The sequence below is a fragment of the Amblyomma maculatum genome, chromosome 10, assembly GCF_055883805.1.
Source record: "Amblyomma maculatum isolate TAMU_Amacu chromosome 10, ASM5588380v1, whole genome shotgun sequence".
NCBI classification, from domain to species: Eukaryota; Metazoa; Arthropoda; class Arachnida; order Ixodida; family Ixodidae; genus Amblyomma; species Amblyomma maculatum.
Window position 1 is genome coordinate 21213308 of NC_139353.1, and position 24805 is coordinate 21238112.

At 46.0% G+C, this 24805-nt stretch overlaps 1 protein-coding gene across 1 annotated transcript in view; it reads right to left on the reverse strand.

Annotated features, from left to right (window-relative positions):
- Positions 1-5744: 5744 nt before the first annotated feature.
- The window catches only part of LOC146175799 (protein-cysteine N-palmitoyltransferase HHAT-like), a 36092-nt gene continuing 17031 nt past the window's right edge, over positions 5745-24805 (reverse strand). Inside the window, exons 5-12 of the mRNA XM_084582156.1 lie at positions 22267-22461; positions 18683-18916; positions 16956-17071; positions 15268-15474; positions 14889-14924; positions 10687-10888; positions 8556-8700; positions 5745-6038 (exon numbers count right to left, since the gene is read on the reverse strand). Of these exons, the coding sequence (XP_084438282.1) occupies positions 5920-6038; positions 8556-8700; positions 10687-10888; positions 14889-14924; positions 15268-15474; positions 16956-17071; positions 18683-18916; positions 22267-22461 (1254 nt within the window). The 3' untranslated portion in view covers positions 5745-5919. The remainder of the gene's footprint in view (positions 6039-8555; positions 8701-10686; positions 10889-14888; positions 14925-15267; positions 15475-16955; positions 17072-18682; positions 18917-22266; positions 22462-24805) is intronic.

Here is a 24805-nt window from a genome sequence, read left to right on the forward strand (position 1 = left end):
CTCCAGATTCATTCGAACAGCTCACGACAAGGCACTGCCCTATTTCATTACACGTATTACAATTCTGAAGTTTAATACTTTCCTGTTACACTATTGCCTTCTATTTTATGCATGCAATGACCGCCACATATATCGACGATGTCGGCTATCTCCAGAAGTATAAGTTCCGCTCGCGCCTCCGGATCGCAGACCAATAGCGGTTGGGATCCTTTGCAACGTACTACGCACGTGTTCAGCATATCTGTCAAGGAATACAGTTGAGCAAGTTGGTATACACTGATCTTGAGAAAACAAAAGTGCTACAAACACGAACACAAGGGGGAACACAGCGCTATCCACGCATATCCATGTCGGGACATTTATTCCGTCGTCCCGAGTCGGCGCACTTCGTCACGCATGTAATGCTGAAATACTTTTTATCTCCTAGCAGCAACAGTGAAGGTTTCGTACCTTTGAAACCACGTCGTCCCGTCTTTACTTTTTTGTCTAGCAAAAGCTCAGACTTCACTCTATTGCGCTTTGGAGATTTCGGAGCAAGTGGGAGGCGGCACGCTCACTCACTCCGGTGAGCTCGCTGTCTATGCGGCATTTGGATGAGATAGAAAGCTGATGCTGACTACTTCTTATGCCAGCCACAGCATATCTTTTGCCTGCTTTGACAACCATCGGTTCTCCAGTCTCGCTTTGATCTTCTTTCGGAGGTACACGGCGGACAGCGAAGAGTAGACGCCATATCTTTCTTTAAGGGAGGTGGGTGTCTCGAAGACGAGACGAACGCGAACACAGAAAACCCGGGAAATAAAAAAAGAAACGCTTCTCAGTCACGTTACAACACTCTAATAATTGCAGTTATGTTAGAAATGTGATCAAGATAACAAGGTTTAGGATTTCCGTTTGTATTAAGGCGTAGCTCCTAACCTTGATCTGTGGACTATATTCAGCGACCCCGTAGATTTCCCAGCACTGCCAAGAAAAGTTGCCGCGGAGTATAGAATGGCTCATCGCTACTGAACCGAATGTCGAATGCTCCCTTAAGGGGTAAGTATGACGTAGAGTATACTGGTTCGACTAATTATCAAAGCCTGGATTATGCGCAGAAGATTCTTTTCCTTATTTCCGTATACGTCCTCAGCCTTTGTTCGAAACACGGCGGATGAGGTTATTTCTAATTTCGCCATTACTACGTTGAAGAGAAGAGGTGAGAGTACCGAGCCCAATGCCCAGAGGGAAGGGTGATGATGTTCTATCGCGAAATTTAAAGCGGGTACTACGTCCTCTCAAGACATTTTTGACATTAGTTATATGTTTTTTCCCCTACATTTAGTGCCGAAAGGCCGTCCATGACTCCGGGGTGCGAGATATTGTCACGTAGGGGTGACAAGGTCGACGACACAAATGAAGGGTCGATGATTGCACTGAAGAAACTCTTTATTGGGCTGACTTGCGCCCGCAAAAGAACTAAGCAACTCGTCGGCGGCGATAGCAACAATCGTGCTCGTCGGTCGTCGGACAAAGAATGCTCGTCACGCTCGGCAACGCTCAATTTAAAGGCTGTACAGAACAATCTAGATAACGTCGCACACAGCTACCAGCACGGGCTGGAACATTGTGGAAAGACACCCGAGTGGCCGGAACCTTCGAGACAGATCTCGGTGCATCAAAACTGATAAAGGTGTGACTCGCGACATCGAGCATTAACAAACAAAGATTACGGAACTGATACGCGGTCCAGAATCAGAGTGATAAGCCTGTATGCCGGCGGCTGTTAAAAAACAACAAATACTGCTTTGAAGGTTTCGCGGCAATATTATCGAATGCCTTCTTTAGATCTAGCCCAAGGACGGCCTTAGCATCTTTGCTCTTGGACCGGATAATGCCATGTTCCAAATGGACCATGAGGTGCTGTTTCAAGAAATGGGAGTGGAAGCCTACCATTTCCATCGGGAACAGGTCGTGTCAGTCGATGTAAGATATGTCTGGTTAAGATATGACAAGCTCCAGTAGCTTTCCCAAGCATGTTAGAGATATCGGCCGTAGATTATCTATCTGAAGCGGTTTACAAGGCTTGGGTATGAAAATAATGCCAACCGTTTTCCATTACTGAGGTATTTCTCCTTGCTCCCAGCGTTCATGCATCAGCTGAGTTAGTGGGGCTACCGATTCGTCATCTATAAGTTTTGCAGTATTTTAATTCGCACAAGTATTAAAAAAGCCCTAGGTCTCCCGCGCTGTACTTTCACCGCGAGCCCCCTGCAACTGGGTAACCATAACACATGAGATGAGGTCGCGGAAGCGGTGCGTACCTAGCAAGTAGAACCTCCGCCTAACATCCACAGGCAGATCCATACGGGAAAAACTAGCGATCGACACTTGCGGAGGTGCTTAGCCAAAATTTGAAATAGACAAGGCTGTATGGGACAGGCTATGGATACCCTTGCTGCAAAAAAAAAAAAAAAAAAAAAAAAAAAAAAAAAAAAAAAAAAAAAAAAAAACATGCATCCCGAACACCATAAGCAGCGTCCAGAAAAGAGAGCTCAAATGCTCAGCAGGAAATTTAGCCGCCGGAAGAAGTCGCCTTTGTAGATGTAGCCGGAGGGACAAGCCCCTTTATGGTTGCAGCGGTAAAGAGCGGGTCTGGTAAACCGATCACCAAGGCAACCCTAAAACTAGGTATCCGGAGACAGCTGAGGAAGTGGCTGTAGCTCTAGCCTGCGTGCAGATGAAGGCGCGTTCAGTGGTCTGCAACAGCAAAACTGCCATAGAAAACTACGGTCGTGGGTTGATTCCCCTGTCGAATCGAATATTACACCAAACTCTGATCTCGCAAAATGTACAGCTGATTTGGACTCCGGCGCACACTGGCGTTCCCGGCAACGAATCCGCCCATACCCTGGCTCGAGGGCTATACTACCGAGCCGGCAGCAGATATGAGGGACTTGGAGCGGGGAGCGTAGAGTGTGCCAAATGTTATAATTCTACAGCACTAGCGACTGAGTAGGCAGGTGGCTGCTGCGGAAGCCCCTATCCTAAACTGCAGGCAGGCCGTCGCCTGGCGCCGCCTTCAGAATGGGGCAATCTCATACCCGCTCCCGGTGAGTCATATGCTCCCATGAGAAAGATCAGAGTACTGCGTAAACTGTGACTCGACAGGGATCCTTGAAAGCATCATCTGGGACTGCCTTTTTTCTCCACGGAGTGGCCTAAATCTGACGCCGCAACCCCGTGAGACCGTGCTGCGCTGCTCGGATCCTGGGCTCCATGGTAGCCGCCAATCCAGCTGGCGTGGGACGCCACCGGCCAACAACGTCTGCCGGCCTGCGTCTGAGCCAACGTTGCTAGGTCTGAGCAACATCCTCGGCGGGCCCCCCGCCATCCGTCCCAAGCGACGGAGGCCCGAAATCCTTCATCCGCTGATGACACAAGACTGGCTTCAGTGTTTATTTTATTGATTTCTTTCACGTTGTAACGATTATGAGGATATAATTGAGATAACTATAGTAAGCTGCCATGGTTTATGTTTATTAGTGAAATTATAAGTCAGTCTAGAAGAAAGGAAAGGAGGCACATTCTGGCTGGGTACTTGAACCATGTTGTAAATGAAGGGAGGAAGGAAGTATTGAAAGAACTGCCATAGTGGAAGCTAGGGTCCGGAAAATGGCGGCGGCCCTCCAAATTTAGCAGTTGCTTTACGCACAGTGTGGCTGGTCAACCAAATCTGGCACCCGGTCGCTCTCCTATTTGAGTTGGCACCGCTATAGACGATTTTACCGAAGGGTGAAGGGTGCTGCCATATTGGGACGCTGGGCTGCTTCCGTAGAAAAGGAAACAGTTGACGACCCCCGCCCCCCCCCCCTCCCCACTTAACAGCCCAGTTAAACCGGTTTCTCCGAAGGTCGTAAAATGGTCTATAGCAAAGGCTTTGGTATGGGTGGTGGTGGTGGTGAAAACATTTATTATTATAATACATATAGGTATGTATGTACACTAGGTGGGATGCCTAGACAGGCACTCCATTGGCGTTTGCCGCAGCCCGGGCGCGCTGCGTTAAGACCTTTTGGGCCTCTAAGGTACAGCAGCCGGACAGGGTCGCCTCCCAGTTCTCTCGGGTGGGGTTGGGGATAGGGGGCAAAGATGGGGTTTTTTGGCAGGCCCACACCATGTGGTAGATGTCAGACACCTCCCCACAGTGCGAGCACAGCCCGTCGAATTGCGGATCAAAATGTTTTAGAATAGCCGGGCACAACATTGTATTGGTGAGCAGGCGCAGGAGCACCCGCTCGTTAGCCTTCCCCAGCCCTTTGCACGGGGTGGGAAGAGTTTGGTGCGTAGATCTGTAATATTCACATATTTCTTTAAATTTGTACACTGGGCTGAAATCAAAATCCCGGTCCGCGTCGGGTCCCGTGGGAAATGCCCGGAGAGAAAGCGCGCGGGCGGCGGCGTCGGCTGCCTCATTCCCTTGGAGACCTTGGTGACCTGGAGCCCAAACGAGAGATCGGTACGCGGGATCCGAATCTCGACTGCAATTTTTGTATATGCGGTAAGCTAGAGGAGCAGTCCACCCTTGCTGGACGTTCCGACAAGCCGCTCGCGAGTCGGTTATGATGTATTTGGAGGAGGAGTCAGAGGCTGCGAGGGCGATGGCAACCTCTTCTGCGTGTGTTGGTGACTGGGCCTTGAACGTAAGGCCATCTACTGTTTTGCCCTTGTGGATGACCGCGGCTGTGTACCAACCCCTAGGGTTTGGGCCGGAGACATCCACATAGAAAACTCCTGGTTTGCTTCCATAATGGCGGTCCAAGGCTTCCGCCCGCGCCAGGCGCCGACCATTATGGTCATCTTTGGACATGTTGGCGGGTAGAGGCCGCACATGGAGGGCGCGTCTCCATTTTTCGGGAATGCGACATCGCTCCTCTGTGAGTTGGGTGTGTTGGATGTGAAGTCGGGCAAGAAGGCGGCGACCCGACTCTGTCTTTGTTAGACGCGTGTACTGATTGGTGAGGTGGGCCTCCCGAAGCTCCTTGAAAGTATTCACCACACCCAGCGCCATGAGACGGCTGGTAGAGGTGGAGACCGGGAGGTCCAGTGCTCGTTTCATGATTTTACGGAGGATAACTTCGAGAGTATCCTCCCCCTGTTTCCGCAGGTGGAGGTAGGGAGTCGAATACAAGATTCGACTGGTCACGAATGCGTTCGCCAGCCGCAAGGCGTCCTTGCATCGTAACCCACCGCGCTTGTTGGAAATCCGGCGGCAGCTCGTCTGTGCAGGCTTTATTACTTAATAAAGCGTGTCGTATTGTTTGTTGCGTAACGATCCTCGGGTGGTAAAAAGTATTCCGGAGCCCTCCACTATGGCGCCTATTTTTTCCCTTTCACTCCCTCCTTACCATAGGCGTGGTGCAGGTGTGCAAAAAGAGGAGTGATAGATACTGCGCCTTTCCTTTGCACTACCTTGAGAACGACGTTCGTATGGAGGCTTCTTAGACTAGCCTTAGACTTAGTTGCGAGGTAGCGCTTGTCCGTGTCTGTCTTCCTTCCGTCCTTCGTGTACTTTCACGCTATTTTCCATCATGAATGCTTCTTAGGCTACCCTCACTTCTACTTTCCACGGCAACTGGCGCTGTGTTGCCATGGAAACCGCCATTTATTTACGATTCACAGAATAATGTGACATCGGTAGAAGTGAACCAGGCTTTGAAATGTCCAAAATTTCTGGGTATGATTCCTACCGAAATGCCATTCGCTTGAAAGAAAAAAAAAAAAAAGATGAGGCCTATTTTGAGTGCGCATGGGTGCTAGTGAAGAAGACCCAAAGAGTTCAAAAGGGGATGATGAAAACGAAACAACGAAAGTCTGATGGTATCACATGAGTCGAGTTGTCCGACTGTTCCAGTCGCAGCGAATTATTTTGTAAGTAGTTTATGAGGAATTTGTTTTTTTTCTGGTAGATGCCGACTCCTCCCACTCCTCCGCGTCCATGGCAGCGTGACATGCACAGTAGAGGACAGCTAATACAGGAACAAGTGGGAACGGAAAACCTGGAAAAACAAATGAAAAATAAATCTTAGAGCTTTATGTAAGTTGGCAAGTATGACGATATAGGCGCAAATAATGTCAGCTGTGTTCGTGAATAGGGTGACTTCAAGGCAAACGGCAGCAAATATTTCCCTCTCATATGTCAAATATAAGAGCACTGTCAACTATGATTGTGTGCGGCTATATGAATGCTGAGGCCGAGCTAAAACATTGAATTTAACCACGAAGGCAACCACTCACTTTCATGAACTCTGCTTGACGTACTTGTTCTTCAGCCAACTGATGAGTTGCTTATGTGTGAAGCGTGTGTACTGTATTGTGCTTGATTACTGTCAATTGGCGTAGTCTGGATAACTTCAAGGACGTATAAGAAAACAAATCGTCATTGATTAACTATCTTTCTCCGTCTTTTCTATCTTTCTCTTTGGATTCGTCGCGTGGTTTTTCTGGGATTTAAAATTGCAAGAAAAGGTATTTAAATTTCTTCTAAGACTAGAGACGAGTGTTGCAGATGTAGAGGAGAAGCGGAACTCATATTTATTTTTTTTTCTTGTACCTTTGCTGTGTTGTATGGGATAAGCAGCATTTGTGACCCCAATATTTATGAAAAAGATTGCGAATATTGATTTCATTTTACAATCGTTGTATTTATGAAGATACACAATGACAGAAAAAGGGAAAATGTGCCAAGGAACTACGCGACAGTTCCCACTCCTACCACAAACCTTGCATAAAAAAGTAACTGTTCAATCCCAGACGCGTAACGCATCTGCGGAAACCGCTGTTAGATGCGCATATCTATGCACTATGCAAAATGGATCAGTAATAAAGTACCCACGCTAATAACTTCAATGGATGCTCCTCGCTGCAATTACGAACGGCCCTATACGTAGTTTAGGAGCAGTATTCATTGACTCAAGATTCAAGAGGCCTGGATTCAATTCCTATATCACAAGAGCTAGCCGGGTAGGCAGCTGCTATCAGTTCGACAACCCGTTGACCATGGCAGTGCTTATTCACGTAACCCGCATGCCACCTACTGCCTGCCAGAAATGTTATCGTGAGTGTTCGCTCAATACGCTGAAGCCGCCGGATTTTCTTGAGAACGAGGCCTTTCTACTGCGTTGAAATTACGTCACATATTTAGGAGATGCCGTCAAGAAAACAGAGAAACGTGCCCCCCCCCCTTCCTCCTCCCCCTTCTTCATTCCTTCAAGGAAGTATGAAGTAGAAGTTTTCCCAATTTCTGTGCTTGATCTTCATTTCTCTGCCTTTTTGTTATCAGACCAGATATGCTTGATCCTCTAATGTGTCTCTGTCACAAATCCCCGCCTTTACGGTCAACACAGGCGCGGGATCCCCTTTACGGTTACCCGCTGTACCTCCATGAGGTTTGAGGACATAGTTAAAAGTTAGGCCGGTCAACCCGTGAAGTACGTGTGTCAGTGTGTGATTGAGGAATAAGTCCAAGAAAGTCACCTTTTTTACAAAACAATTGGATATTTATAGCTAGTAGTCCAAATTATACTGCATAATAATTGAACAAAAAAAATAAGGAAGAAACGCCACGACACGATAGTGATAAAAGACGACTCGGTAACTGAAAAGAGGAAAGCCCGAGAATGAACAAACACTGCGATAAAAGAAGACTATAAAGGTAACAAAGCAAGTATTCCGGACATAGTAAGTAGAGGCAAGAGTTACGCAGAAATCACAGCGTAAAATATTAAGCTAGATCAAGGTTTACACAAAGGCAAAACAATATTCAATTAACCGTTTTTTCGTTAATTGAATATTGTCGTTTTTTTTTGTATGTGTGTGTGTGTGAGTGTTTGTATGCGCTCATTACGGCTGCCTGACCAAGTTTATTCTGTACTGGACCGTCTACTAGCCCCTCGGCTATCGGTCCAAATATTCTTTATGTATTTCGTTTCCTACAAATAAAGATCACTTGATTGATTGATTGATTGATTGAACCGAGTCCGTGGCAAAAAGGAATTCTCACGGCTTTCTTGTTCGATGAGGCGTCGTAGTCGCAGAGTTGATCGCTAGCGGCGGCCGTATAGGTGAGGAGAAACGATGAGTTGATCGCGGGATTGGTGAAAAAAAAAAACACTTTTCCCAAAGCGAGCGACCGCGAGAGATGCCCGGAAGACTGAATCTTCCCAGAGCGCATTGCTGCGGGCGTGCTGCGGTCTGCCTTATATACTCTCGGCTGGTTGCGCTGCGGCCCATCGTCAAGGACGCGCGCTGGCCGGTCGCTGCCCCGGAGATTCATGTCGAAGTATGCTCGGAGGAGCGGGAAGATCCCGTAAGTTCCGCTCTATATGTGAGGCAGGCGATCCCGTAACTTCCGCTCTGTATGTGAGGCAGCTTGTGGCAGTCTCCTCTCAGTTTAGTATCGCACTATTCGGCGCTGTTGTTACAATCAATTATTAGGTGATAGTTGCTACTTGTCACATGGATGGACAGACGCCACAAACACGGAATAATAATGCTGCGACAAACGCCCTTCATACCTGTCACAGTCTTCCTGCAGATCACCAGGATAGTGTCCAATTCCGCCAGATGGAATAGGCAAGCGCAGATGGTGAGCATAAATTGAGGGGTTCCGATCAAGGCCGTGACCACTCGCATTCGATGAGGTGAAGCCAGATAACGACTCTGTAGCAGAAAATAACATTCAAGATCTGAATTCGCGGACGTTGCTTCTTCACAGACCAGAACATATCGTAAGGACGGTTGAACGGTTTGTACTTGACGAGTTAATTTCCCGTCATATAACGTCCAGGCTTCGGCGCCAACTTCACCCTGCCTGTTATGTCAAGGAGCTCACGTCATGGAGCTCAAGGCACTCGGAAAAGAAGGAGCGTGTGTATCGTTCTGAAGCCCCATCAGACATAAAAACCCGAATGTCCATATTTCCTGCGGGCGCTCGCGCTATATAGGATATACTTATTATTTATTTTTGCTTAGACCAAATGGTCCACTTATTTAAAGACACGTACTCGCGCAAGAAACACGTAGACAAATGAAATAACGGAGAGGAGAAGGAACAATCCCCTCCTTTTCCTCAGTTAATGCTCACCTTTACGTTTCGTCGAGTTTCCGCCAAATTTTTACATGCTAATTTTGATGTTATGAACTGTGTTTCCGGACAGTTTTAGAGCCGTTAATTCACTTTACTGCCTCTGCGTTTTGTTGGTGTCTAATTTTTATGTTTAATTCTTGTCTCTATCAGTTCGTTACCTCCCTCCCTTTACTCTATGCTACGAACTGGGATCTCCAAGGTATATTGAATAAATAAATAAATTTTTTCAGTGGCACGTACACGCGAAAGAAAGCGAATAAAAACTAAGATGTTACTTCGTGTATACGTACCACTGCAAATATAGTTCACGTATTTACATTTGACGGTGAGCATCGAATGAGAAAAAGTTGTTCGGGCTCCTCTCCATGCGTTCACGTGTAGTCCTAGCCAGTACATTTTTAGCTGTGAACTTAAGGGGAAACCTCAAGAGTTCTAAGCTGGTGTCACGATGTAAATGTTGCAGTGATTGTAGAACGCGAATGAAACGCAATAACTGAACGTAAATCATGGACTTGAAATTATGACTCGCTCAATCTTGTTGTATCATCCGCAGCAAATCAGATCATGTAAAGCTTAATCAAAAGTTTATTCTCCGAAGGAGAGAAAAATTCTAAGGACGATTACGATATTCCACAATGCGGAATTCTAGCTCAGGTACTTAAGCTTTTTTTGCTATATATTGCGGCAAAGATTTTGAGGGATCCTTACATGTATTACGAATGCGCAGTTACAAAGCACTATTTTCTCACGAGTCAAATAGAATTTCTCAAAAAAAAAAAAAAAAGATAGAAGAGGTAGAAGCGAGCGGCGCAGTGCTCGCGGCTCTTCTTTCTTTTCTGAGAATTCTCTTGGCTCTTCCGCACGATTACGGTAACGACAACAAATGGCGATGTGGCTCGACCGCCGAACAAGAGCAGCTCTTAACAACAATCAGATCTGTTTCAGTAGCCGATAAGTGCACGATTCGCCGTTTATCGAGACACGAGCGCTAACAAATGCTGCCATTTTGTCGCCGTTAAAATCATAATTTGGCTATCTAACGTTCTACGCCTTTCTTCCTACACATATAGTTGCTGCTTGCGGTTATTAGTTTGTTCATAAAACGCAGTATATGGTTAGTATATTGTCAGTACTAGTTATTCAAGGATTATAATTTTAACGCAGCTGCCAACTTTCAACTCCAAAAATCAAGGAAAAAGAGTGTTCTCGATGACAACTTTGCAAAAAGCATCAAAATTGGGACACATCGGAAGGGCTTTTGTCTTACAATAAACATAGTCAGGCTGCAGCTGATGATGATAGTCTTGTAATGCATCTGAACCTCGACCCGTGGGCCTATTATTGGAGCGGTCGCAATCACGGACTCAGAAGCATTACGCAGCTGCCAGAAAGACTGTCGTCGCAGTGAAGACTGTCGCGCAATTCCCAGCTGTCTGGGCATGCAGTGCCCTAACTTCACGCGCTTGCAAGTAGCAAAGCACGCAAGCGGTAGCACGCGGTCTTACGGCTTACGTGTTTTAATTTGCACCACAGCACAGCGTATAGCTGCAGTCAAATACCTCGAGATTCCTGATGGGCTGCCACTTCCTGATTTCAACGACCAGCACCTCCAGGGTGATGCCCAGCACACTCAGTGAGCACCAGATGGCGTCTCTTGTTAGCATGCTGTGCCATGCCCAGGTGAAAGTGAAGGCCACGGCCGCCCCGAGTATCAGCCTGACGAAGCGTTTGCCTTCGCCAACTACAGGCTCATAGATGTACCTGCGTGTGCAGCGACACGTTTGCAACGAGATGATATCCGCCTGGGACGCGGGGTCCATGACAACTAACGCCAGTATCACTGCCATATTGCCAATACTTTTTGTCACTATCGTCATTATCATCGTAATAAGCCTAGCCATGGTCACCTAGCTTATGCTCCTGTCACGCGGCCACTTTCAGAGGCTATTGAGTCGACGGACTTAGGGATTCTCAATCGCGATCGAACTCGAAGGAGCTAATCGCCGTAGAGATTCCAGCATCTTACAGTGAGGTGTTGCAGCGCCACCAAAGCCCCAATAATCTTGCAGGCATTATGGGCTTAGTTAGACCTTAAGCATCAGCTAATATTAATCAAACTAATTACAATTGGGAAGGTGAAATTACGGCCAGTTTGCGTTCAGCACCAACGTATTTACTTTAATTCGACCTTTTAGATCTTTAGGCTGAGGATTAGCTGCACTTAAGCACTCACGTTAGGCTTAAGATGGCGTAATTACACCAAAAGAGTTTTTATACATGTTCAAACTTCAATTCCTAAAAAAAAAAAAAGGGATTTACAGGGCTCGATACAGAATATAAATTCGTGATTTGCATACATTCTGTTTATAGAGTACCTCCACATTTGGTTCGCACCTTTGATGCCATACCGAGCATGGTTTTTCTAACAAATGAACTAAAAGATTTTTTCATGAAACCACGTTTTACCAGTGAGGTGCCTTCTAAAACATCACTACTCGTGTGTCTAAGAACGGGGCTCTCAGCCTTCGCAATATAACAGCGGTGTTTTTGCCATAAAGGAACGTATGCTTTTGTGAGGCGAAGTGTATTTCTTTCATGAAGGCCTGTTTTCCGAGGTGCTACACGACGGATGAGCCGAGTAGTTTGATGAGCATGAGTCTGGACTGCTTTGAATTATAGGCTTACAAGTTTTTAAAACATCAAAAAATAAAACTATTATTCATTGAACAAATATTATTCACTCTTGATATGAATTTGTTGTTTTGGTGTAGCTTTATGGCATCCTTGCACTATTCGGAAAGCTGGTTTTGGTTGTTTCTGTGTCGCTAGGAACAATGGTATTGTGCTCGCTGCTGCGCTTCAAATCCACTCTGCTCTTTTGGTTTTGGAAAATAAGTTGTTCAGTCTGAAATTTATACTTATTTATGATTATACCGCTCTAATATTCACCAGCGCATTACTACAGTGCTCCGCGCGAGAGAGTGCGCGTTGCCACCGCTCGAAGGCCTTCGAGATCTCGATAGAGTTCCGAGCTGAGCCGTTGACTCAGGCTACTGGCTCAATGGTCATCGAAACCGCTTGTGTAGCAGCACTCAAAGGTCTTTGAGTTGAGAGACTTCGGTACAAGAGCCTTAGAAATACCTGCTTCATAGGGGTATTAGTCCACAGCAGCACAAATACCTATCTAGCTGCCCTCCAATCAGCCCTAGCTGTCCTGGTCTGCTGCGGCCGGCAGATATGTCAGCAAGTTATTACAGTGCGAAATGACTTCTAGTCGAGAGCGACTCATAATTCGCGGATTTCAGGTTTAAGTCCGCATGGTCCCCAAGTATTGTAACCAAGTCCAGCTTTATTAGGTATACATTGTACTCTTGACCTGCTGTGAGTGACCACAACTACCATGACCAGGACCAAGGCCAGAGCTAATTAGATCTAATTGACGGTATTAATTCTGACCAAGACACAGGACAGGAATTGAAGTTTGAACATGTAAGAAAACACTTTTGGTGTAATTACGCCTTCTTAAGCCTAAGTCGAGTGCGTAAGCACAGTTAATCCTCAGTCTAAAGGTCTGCAAGGTCACACTAAAGTAATACGTTGGTGCTGAACGCACACTGGCCGTAATTTCACATTCCCAAGCCCAATTAAGCTTGATTAATATTAGCTAATGCTCAATGCTTAACTAAGTCTATTTAGTGCAAAACCACTTCTAGCTGTCGCAAGCAAAACTTGCACTTGCATATGACTAAACCTCCGCCATTTTTTTTTTATTTCGTCATATCTTATCTCTCCCTGCACGAGACCTGAACTTCAAACAGAACTGTACTCTTGGTTTGTAAAAATGACATCGCTCTTATTTTCTGTACCCCTGGAACGCTGCAAGCATTTGATCACAAACCATATACGTGGCATGTATCTACATTGTATAAAGTAACCTGCGACCTTTATATGGCAAAAACGCAGCTGTTATATTGTGAAGGCTTAGAGCCCCGTTCTTAAACACACGAGTAGTGATGTTTTAAAAGGCACCTCACTGGTAAAACGTGGCTCTGTGAAAAAGCCTTTTAGTTCATATGTTAGAACAACCATGTTCGGTATGCATCCAAGCTGCGAACCAAATATGGTGGTACTCTATAATCAGAGTGTATGCAAAGCACAAATTTATATACTGGATCGAACCGTGCAAATTCCTCTTTTTGTTAATATAAAGCAGAACCCTCTTGTTCGCACAATTTGACTAGTGCGCTGTTCTTCTCATTTTACTTTATTCCTAATCAAATGAAAAAGAGCAAACACCGAGGCATACTTCACCCTCTATATTAGTTGCCGCTTGCCCAGATTGTGCTTTAAAAGGCGCTGCTTTTGCGCAATCCAGCACTTGTAATTCTTGTTTAAATTAAGCGCAACTAGTTAAATTATACGTACATAATTTTACATTTCGGTACAGACGCGTCCTACGAGCTTCGACATATTGTGAGAATGGCATAGATTAGTGAATACGTAAGCGAACAAGCAATGAGCGAAGAAAGAAGTAAATGATTAGATAAATAAAAAAAATGAAAGTCACGTGTCATTCTGTTTTGAACCCGAAATATCGACTGATCACTTTGTGTGGTCTTGCCGCTTTTCCTCATTATGAATGTGCCTGAAAGTTAACCTCCTTGAACGGTTCGGTCTGAGTTTGTCTACTGGCTATGCAAGCAAAATCTCACACTCCATGACTCCCTCCAGAACGGATGCATTCAGGTACTAATGCATCCTTTCTCGAGGGTGTTGAAGCCACTGAAAAGGGCGCGATTTTTTAAGTGATATATGGGGATCTTACTTCCCTTGGCGCACAGTAAGGCAGTGGCCTCCGCCATTGAACGCATCCTTCAGAGACGAAACGAGTCCCGTTATTAATAATCTTTGAATGCCAACTTATTTTTCTTTATGCTCCAAATTTCTTTTGTAATTTATATGTTTAAAGCTCCGTGCACCTAGCCATATAGCCCTAGCCATGAATTCAATATTCTATTTGAGAAAAAACATATTTATTCATATATTATATTAGCTCTTCACCTATACTTCGTGCTTTTCAAAACATCTTTGAACATTCTTCAGCAAAAGCCCATCTCTTGGCCGATTCCCGCTAGTGGGCACCCGCCATTTTAATCTAGGATAACAGGTACATGCACTTGGGGCTGCCCCACAGCCCTTGGAACACTATCGTCTGAAAAAGGAAATTGCGTAAGAATATAGGTGTGAGCAATAACTTCGTAATTTTACGTGTAGTATATATCGGGCGTGAATAGTTATCTCTGCATTTATTAGACTTTATCTAGCTCTGCATATATTTACAAAGGCTCTAGAATCTTTAATTATTGTGTATTTAATATGCGCCGAAGTAAACATAGGGTGCTCTTAGTATAAAGCATTTGTGTTAAAACTCGCTCGTTGTCCTGCAGAATGAATCTTCTATAGCATAGGTATGAAACATTCCAAAATCTCACAAGAATTTTCAGGAGCGGGAAACAAAGAAGTAGAAACTGGAGTCTAGTTTTTGTCTCAGTATCTGTCAAGATGGTAATGCCGTATATCGCACACAGGTCGTGCGTCCTTCTTCTTATTAATATTATTATTCTGACAACGCAAGGAACTAACTTCGCGGAGGTTTCTAGTGAGAAAAATCAAGAATGAATGCGCATGTTCCGATAGCGGCATGTGTATCGCTAACAAGACTTCATATGATAGTTGAGTGATGTGTAGTTCAGATGCGTACCTTCGTATCCATAGGTGCATGCCCCGGTCGAAGTGCCTGCAAGGGAGATCATGTGACGATATGTTTTATTATGCGTAAATACGCAATCTCTTCATTTTCTATACTGCCTAAAGCGACTGCTGTGGAGTCAGGCTAAAACATGTTTATTGCGGCGTACAGCAACGTGTCATGCACTTGGAACTTGCGTCGCAATTATCGCTAACAACATCTTGTTCCGGATTCGTAGCAACAGTACCATTTAGGCCGTTTCCCTTTTCCTTTTTGGCTTTCTGCTCTTTTGACATTCATGGGATAAACTCATGTAATTCTGCAATGTACTTTTAACGTGTTGTGCGGACGCAGTGTACGCCCTGGGCAGAAATCGACTCGGGACACTAACCTCCAGAAGAAAGAGCATCGGGACATCCTTGCGATGCACTTTCCGGGGGGCGGTACGTCGAAGCCTTCTGCGCGGCCGAGGGCCCCGGGAAATCCGTAGGTGAAAAAGTAGCGCACATAGAAGGAGAACAAGAGGGCCAAGGCGAGGCCCACGATACTGGTGGGGTCCAGTGTCGCGACTACCATTGACTGCTTGGACATTGCTGCACTGTAAGGTCAGAATGGGAAAAGAGAAAAGTGAGGTTAGGGATGGAGGTGAGAAAAGCAAAGTCGTTTTTCACTGAAAGTAACCAGTCAATAGAGTGCTGTTTCTGAGCCAAGAAATAAAGCTTTTATGGCATATGCCTTAAGCTCTATGTTTGTGTAAGGCAAGAACGCCTGTCTTCACTTTTAGAAATATTTTTAGTACGTAAGGGCTCGGTAAGGGCTGTTTTACACTGCATGACAGGCAAACCCCGTTGCCCGATTATTTCTGACAAATAACGTATGAGACAAGTTTTGGATGATTCGCAAAGCGGGAATAAATTTTCATACGGTGGGGGAGACGCTGCGAATTCCGGAAAATGAGTAAGGCCATACATCTTGTAAGGCAGGGCTAAAGTGTCAGTGTGTTAAGGCAACATGCACCGTGAGGTCGATTGCTGAGAAATGACGCAACTGCGAACAGTAATCATGACTTTTAAGGGAGCGAGGCCGTCGGCCAAATGCCGTACGCGGTGATGGGCCGCTTTCAAACTATCATTAAAATAGGGTTTGGAATGGCACAGTTTACTTACTTTCGCCATGAGACAACCCTGCCTGCTTGACGTGCTTCGGATTAGCAGCGCTGCTGATATCAATAACACGTTCGTCTAGTAATTATATTGAGCGCTGCTTAGAAAGTGGCGTTCACATGACGGGTAAGGTGACATAGACACAATGAATTGCATTAGTTGTCATTACATGCTGTCCTCACTTTTGCGTGAATGTAATTTATAAGCTGTGTACGAAGTTCTTAATTACCAAACAAAATTGTAAACCAACTAGCTCAACAACTTTGTCTGCTCAATCGCAATCGTGCAAGGGAAAGCTGCGGCGACTACTGTAATTTCACAGTCGATGACATGCCCAGGCCAACAATTATTGATTACAGAGGAAACCTACCATGTTTTATCAGAAGATGGTCACGTGATGGTACAAATTCTCATAGGACCAGGTTATTAATAGCAGTACAACTTAGGAAATTGCGGAATATCTTCTTAAAATGAAACTCTGGGGAACCAGCTGATGTGGCCGTTGGTTGGTGACCCGGTCCGCTGAGGTGGAACGTGCTGTTCAAGCGACGGTTAATGTGTTCTTGGTAAACTATTAACTTTCTTGTCAGTGTCCGACAGCCCGATTAAGCATGTATGTGACTGAAAAGCAGCTTCTGAGTGAGGGGGAGTTTATTAACATGCTTCTAAAAGGTGTTCTTAAATGACATCCTAGAGGCGCTGCAAATGAAGTTATGTGACGTTAGGAAGATAGTGAGAGACCGGAAAGCGTGGCGTGATGTGGTCCATAGGGTCACGAAGAGTCGGACACGACTGAAAGACTGAACTGAACTGAAAAGGTGTTCACAATTCTGGCAAGTTATACGTTAAACCTGGGTTTAAGACTTTATTCGTGAGAGGCCCGTGCTTCCATAGTAAGCCTTGAGAAACCACTTACCTGTACAAATAGTGAGTCATGAGCTCCATGAGAAGATAATGTGCACCGCTGCGCAGAATCCTTCCGACGCAAGAAGCGATCTCTAGCAGCGTGCAGCTTGGCCTTGGCTTGTTCATCTGTGGAAGCGAAGTTCAAGGAGTTTATTTCTAAAGATCCATGCATGGAGCTAGCTAGAAGTGTATATGATTGATTACAATCAGTAATAGGAAAATATCTCGTAAACAGCGTGTCTAAAATAGCTCCATTACAACGAGTTTGCAGGTGTAGACATTGTAACAGTTAACAGTTCGCGGTCACTGGCGAAGTAATGAGTTGATGTTTCAGAGCCAATACGGGGCCATTTTTGACAGGAGCCTTGCTAGTGGACAACGGAAAGTATAGTGGTCCTGAAATTTGATTAAATAATTGAATTATTGCAGGTAAGTAGCATCTACAATCTTGTTTTCAACTCCAAAGTATTTCGCAGTTCTCTTCAATCGATTCATATGGACAAATGAAAAAGGCGCATCTATAGCTTCAAGTCATTATCATCATCAGCCTGACTATTCCCACTGCAGGGCGAAGGCCTCTCCCATATTTCTTCAATTAATCCTGTTCTGTGCTAGCTGCATCCATTTGACCCCTGCGAACTTCTTAACCTCATCCGCCCACGTAACTTTCTGCCGCCCCCTGCTACGCTTTCCTTCCTTGGAATCCAGTTTGTTACCCTAAGCGACAATCGGTTATCCTCTCTTCGCACTACATGTCCTGCCCATGCCCATTTATTCTTCTTAATTTCCACTAGAATGTCGGTAACTTCAGTTATTTCTCTGACCCACTCTGCACGCTTCCTATCTCTTAATGTTATACCCCTACCATTTTTCGTTCCATAGCCCTCTGCGTTGTCCTCAACTTAAGTAGAGCCCTCTTGGTTAGCTTCTAGTATTGTCACCTTGATCGCCTTTCGTGCTGTCTTTCAGCTGAGCTTTTACGCTTTGTGCTATTCACATCGTGATAAAAGATCGAAGGCTTCTACACGATTCTACATAAGGCATCCCCGTCCCACTATGTATTCGCGGTTGCGAAGAAGGAATGCTTTCAGGCAATTTCTTCGTGATATCAGACTTCGCCTGAAATGGTAACTGCGATAGCTAGAAACGCTCTAGCTGGTTATGCTAGGAGAGATAGAGCAATGTAGAAAAAAAGACTGCTCCACGGGTGCTCTGAGGTTTTATTTAAACTTTGTGTAAAATGTTGCTACGTCCGAACAGTATTCGTGCCGCTCATTGTTGGGCATAATGTAATCAGTATCTGAGAACAAAGTCAAGCTCGTAATATTAGCCAATGTTTTTACTCGCTGAATGCGACTTATAAGGGTAGGTATTGGTAGTTGCACAAACTCATATTGTTCCGCGCAAGCGCATCACAGACAATGTGTGAGTGTAAATATTTATAAAATTATGAATGTAAAATGAGACCCTGTGCTCCAGAGAGTCCCTAACTTGAATTCCAGTCTTCATATCTTGCATTGCTCTTTCTCAGAATAGCCTGCACCCTAAGCTAAAAAAAAAAAAAAAAAAAGCTGCTTACTGCTCTTGCTTTTTCGGGCTGTACTGGTGACCGTTTCTTTTCTTTCTTTTTTTTTGGGTGCTGCCTTGTGTTTATTAGCGTGTGAGCTGAACGATAGCTAGCTCGAACTGCACCTTGGTAGAGGTGAGTTGACATGCATGTACAAACACGTATAATACCTGGACCAAGAAGTCGTCGTAGTTCTGCGGAGGCCCCATGTACACCGTGGGCAGATAGAACGAGTAAGCGAGCGTCTTCCAGTAAGGCGGCCAGTTCTGGCGGCGGCTTTCATCCTTCTTGGCCCGCTGGCAGCGGATGAACTCAAGGCTGAAGCTGATTCCACGCATCAGGTTCCAGTGGAATGTGACGAAGGCTGCCCGGTATGGCATGATTCCATACTTGGGATACATATACTATGGAAAGGAAACAGGAAGGTAAATCCGATTTAGTGAGTCAGTCACATGACCCATTGCCAAAAAAGACTATGCAATGCTTACCCGCTGCCGCCCACTGCTCTAAAATGAACGGGAAGCGTGCCGCGTATGCGCTCTGCGCAACTTTCAGCGGCTTCGCGCAACATTAGTGGATGCAACCTCTGCTAGAATCAACACCACACAATCTCGCCTTTCCCTCCCAGTTTCCACTGCGCTTACTCTCACTTGCGTCCGCAAGAGGGGCCGAACTTACCGGTACGGCGGTGCTCCTTCTGCCTGCCCCGCCGCAGTGGTGCAGTGGTTATGGCGCTTGACTACAGTGCCTACGGATGCGGGACCGAATCCCGGTCTCGGCGGCCACTTTTCTATGGAGGCGAAAAGCAAGGCGACCGTGTGCTGTGCGATGTCGGTGCACGTTAAAGAACTCCAGGTGGTCGAAATTTTCGGAGTCCTCCACTACGGCGTCTCTCATAGCCTGAGCCGATTTGGGACGTTAAACGCTAAGAACCAAACCGATCTTCTCTGTCGTTTCGTCTCACCCACGGCTGACCAGCGTGTGCGTGTCGAGGGACGTGCAATATACAGGGCTCGCTGTACATTTCTATCTCGCACACACTGAATGAATATCTAAGTGGATTAAATTGTTAAAATGATATCTTCGTATCACTACACTATTTCACGACTATGTATAAACAAGACATAACAAAAAGGGAAACGCATTAACACCCTTAGCGGTGCTTCAAGACAGCATAAATACATACTCTTTTCCTTTTATGTTCCGCCGCAGGCCAAATGCGTCCGGTAGCAACTAACAATAGAGAGTTTTAGTATACCGTGATCCGCCATCGCGCATTCCACTGCGCATGCCCAGATCCCCTTGACGCCGATAGATGGCACCACCTACTGGATGTCGGCACACAGACTTACCGCGTCGGGACCAATAAGCTTGTGCGCCCGCCCACGCGCGGTAACAGGTCACGGTGGCGGATCGCGGATCACAGTAAACTAAATCTCTCTAATTATATTAAAACTCACTGCAGAAGCTGCGTTAAGTGTGCAAGTTGTTCTGCCTTCTTCCTCTTTGACCCGCCAGACGGTGGCCCAGTCGATGAGCTACTAAGCTGGAGCATCAAGGCTCAATCTTGAAGTATTTTTTTTTAAGCGTGGCGCAACGGGGCACAAGAAACAGAGTAGACAAGAGAAGAGAAGAGACAAGAGAAGGCGCTACTAGTTGGTGTATTTCTTAACTATCCTGCATTAGCGTCCTCGCTTAATCCTGGTCTCTGCGGCCGCGTTTCGATGTCGACGAAATGCAAAAAGCGTTCGTGTGCTGTGCGACAACAACGTATGTTAAACAACTCCAGGTGGATTAAATGCATGTGGGGCCCTACGACGCTCTTTATAGCTTTGCGACACACAGGGACGTTAAATCTTGCTTAGGTCAGTCTTTTTTCAAAACGTTTAGCCTAAATTGGAAAAGTCGTTATTGTCCCACTGCTCTTGTACAACGTCGCCACGAACTCATGTGCTAGCTAGTGATTTTACCTTTTGTCCTTGAATCTATTATTCCGGTCAAATAGAGTACAATTCGGCTTGTTGTGCAAAGAATAACTGAACCCGAGAGTGAAGAAGTCAGGAATTGTTGAAACACGCGCCAGAGTAATGCCCCTCCGGCCTGCTGTTCCTATAATGGCCAAGGGTACACGAGTAAGAAAGAGTAAATGGCGGTAGGTGAAGACGTCATCTTACAACAAACTAAACACGTGGTGTTCAAAATAAAATCTTTGTCCATCAGCCAGGCTTCGGCTGTAGGCAGCATATCGCTGCAAATGAACACGGTTACATCTGTCGGCAAAATTCCTGCAAAAGCAGATGTTTCCTTTTATGCCAAGATTGGGCTGCGGTACCCCTACCGGGCGCTTTTTTTTTTGTCCAAAATTTTAAGCAGAAGGTAACCGACTTTAGACTTATTTCAGTCCTGTGACCATAATAGGGGCTAGGAGGACACCAGGTAAAGTGCAGAATGCTCCAAATAGGTCGCTGCTTGACCACATACGTTGATTAACATTTTATTGCGAAAGAAATACTACGCCAGGTTTTGGCCCGCCGCGTAGTCCGTGACTGCAGTCATGAATGACCTTGAGCAGCCGCGAAGAAGTCGAAGACGAAGAAGAAGAGGAACGCTCAGTCACCCGCAGCTAATGCTTGGGCACAGTCACAGGCCTGTTTTTACCGCCATGCAAAATTTTTTACTGCACTCAAATCGTTTGCCTAGCTAAATATTTAAGCATCACTTGTTCTACAATTGTAGTGTCAATCTCCCGTGAGTGTTACCACTTTTCATTTTATATTTCACTTATTTCCCGTTTTGTGTCCTTTCCTCTACCCCTCAAATCATTTTTTATGCAAGTATACTTAAAAAACAAATAATAATAAAAAAAATTCTTTGCTACCCAATTCTTGGCCGACCCCCCTCTGTGGGTATGTGCCATAAGTTATTTGGACAACAACAACAGCTAATGCTTTTTCTTCATATTCGATTCAGCAGCGTTGAACATAAATTTTTAGAGGTGTTGTATTTTCAAAATCCGAGCTCCTCTCCGAATAATACAGCCGAGAATTGTTTCTTAAAACAAACTGTCGCACGTGTTACGAGGCCTAAAGATGTCGCGGTTTTACCCAGTAACAAAGCGCGCGCGATTTCGTCACTTTTCTGGCATATCTAGATGGACGCTTGGCGGCAATATCGTTTCGACCTCGGCCTCGCTGATAGCCGCTGCGTCGGTACCCAATGCGCGCAATCGTTTCGCTGGAAATTCGCCCTCGTAACGCTCATTGGCGGATCTACCAACGCAAGACACGCCCTCTGGCACTGTGTTGCGTTGTGAAGGCGCCCACCAGGCTGACATATTCGGACCTCGTAAAGTTCACGTAATTTTTTAATAGAAACATATCTTCTTGGCTATCATATTGAGAACAAGCTCAAATTCCGAAAATACAACAGTCTCCTAAAATAAAACCAAAAGTTAATTAGCGAACCAGTGGAAGAATTCTGCCTTTGACCTGGCGTGCGCCGTAGCCCCCAATATAGCCTCAGGGCCAAAATACCTAAAGTCAGTCACATTCTTATTAAAATTTTTGGACTTTCTAAAGAAAGCACCTGGTATACCATCCATTTCTTGTGGAACAATGGAAATGAATGCGTTATTTCTCCTTTTCTCCATTTCTCTTTTCCTGATGCTTTGTAGCGGCAACGACTAGCAGAGTTATAAACTGGATTTTAAGAATTAGCTTCAGGCGCGAAGAAGAGAATTATCAATGAGATTTACCTCCTCCCACTCGTATGGAATGACGAATTTCTGGAAGTGTATCGCGAATGCGACCGCGTAGCACAGTATGGGCTTCCGAAACCAAGTGACGGCGTAGAATGCGGCGTGTTGGCCCAGGAACAAGACCAATACTTCCCAGCCGAAGAGCCAAGCCACGAACATCGACGAGTACGTGGCGTAGAACACAGGAAGGAGCTGAAATGTCGGAAGGGTCATATACTACTTTACTACTAAGCATTTACTACTACTCCGAATAAACTGTTAGGTTAGTTCTCTCATCCTACTAGAGAGACTATGATGATTCAAGTTTTCGCTTTTTAATTTCAAGTGAAAAAAAAAAAAAGTGACCGAGAGAGAACTAAAATTAGAACGGCTGAACTGCCTCTAAAATTGCTTAAAAACGTGCTCTTGGCCTAATAAATGCAGCATTACTGACGTCCACGCATTTGTCTGGAGCGCTCGAACAGAGACCTTCGATGTATGCTGCCTTCAATTAGGACAGACCTTTTGACTAAAATATCAATTTCGCAGATGCATATTTGTAAAGGTCATGGTTTACTTTGCCCGTCTCAAAAGCCAGCATCTCTACCGGTAGGCAGCGAAAGAAGCCACGACCAGTTAACAGAGCGTTCGATTCGAATGTTCTTTACAATTGTGTGGACGACTCGACAAAAACAGGCTGCCTATCTAAACGGTGTGATAAATGCGTTTAAACACACACACACACACACACACACACACACACACACACACACACACACACACACACACACACACACACACACACACACACACACACACACACACACACACACACACACACACACACACACACACACACACACACACACACACACACACACACACACACACACACACACACACACACACACACACACACACACACACACACACACACACACACACACACACACACACACACACACACACACACACACACACACACACACACACACACACACACACACACACGCACGCACGCACGCACGCACGCACGCACGCACGCACGCACGCACGCACGCACGCACGCACGCACGCGCGCGCACGCACGCACGCACGCACGCACGCACGCACGCACGCACACACACACACACACACACACACACACACACACACACACACACACACACACACACACACACACACACACACACACACACACACACACACACACACACACACACACACACACACACACACACACACACACACACACACACACACACACACACACACACACACACACACACACACACACACACACACACACACACACACACACACACACACACACACACACACGCACACACACGCACGCACGCGGCTTGTCTTCTTTTAAGACGAGCAGCTGCTTGAGTCTTGCTGCAATTACATATATGTTCGGAATGACACAAAACACAGGCTTCGTGCTTCTGAGGACGGCGCTACCTAGGTAGGGTAGAACACTGTTTTATGCGAAGCATATTGCTAGAGGTAAACCACAGCCCTTCGTGACGGTTACACGCCATGCAAAGAATGTGGAATGCTACGTCACACCACGTGATACGCTGACGTCACGACAGAGGAGAGACGGGGGTCCAGCTCGCGCCGTCGGCTGCGGTTGCACGCCGTGCGGACCACGTGGTATGGTGACGTCACACCACGTGATACACTGACGTCACGACAGAGGAGAGACGGGGACCGGCTCGTGCCGTCGGCTGCGGTTGCACGCTGTGCGGATCACGTGGTATAGCGCAGGTTTATATATAAAGGGGAGACGATGGGGCTGGGACAGTTGGGTCACTGCCGCTTGCGGCGGGGGCTGGCCTGTTCGAATTTTTACCTGTTGTAGGCCGTCATTGCACCCGCCACTTCTTCGGTGGTGGACGACGGCTGTTGTTGCGGCGCGCGTCTTTCTCTCCCTCACCCTTTTATTTCTTCTCTATTTTCTCTTCTATCTGCACGAGGCAGCGGAGGTGGCTCAGCTACAGAGCCAGTAGCAGGCCCGTGCATTTTCTTTTCTTTCTTCCTATACAGCCACAACAACAACAACAACGCCTCTCCGCATATTCTTCACTAGCCCGGCTGGCTGGTGAAGACGTAACGACCGTTGGTGCACGTCAAGCCGGCTGGATACGGGTAGTTTACGGGGAGGCTTTCCCATACGACCGTGTTGTTGCCGAAGAAATCAAAATCGTTGATTCCTTTAGCACGTCGGTGTTCTAAGAGCTTTTGCTTTGTGTACATATTCGCGTAGTGGCAATCGAGTATCGTTGGCCTTGGGGACGACATGTTCGTTGTGCGTGTCGGTAACACAGTTAGATTAGAGATGAACGAGTCATGCTATTACCTAGTTTTATGCGATGGGAAAACATTGTGCATTCCAAGTTTAAACCGTGTAAAAGCACGTGCAACCAAGGAAAGAAAAGTTTAGCCAAGTGTAACCATGAAAAGCCGAGTTTAGCAATCAATATGCTTCGCATCTGACCAGGCTTAACCAAGCTAAGCCTCAGCCATTTGTTTTTCAATACTCGGTGGA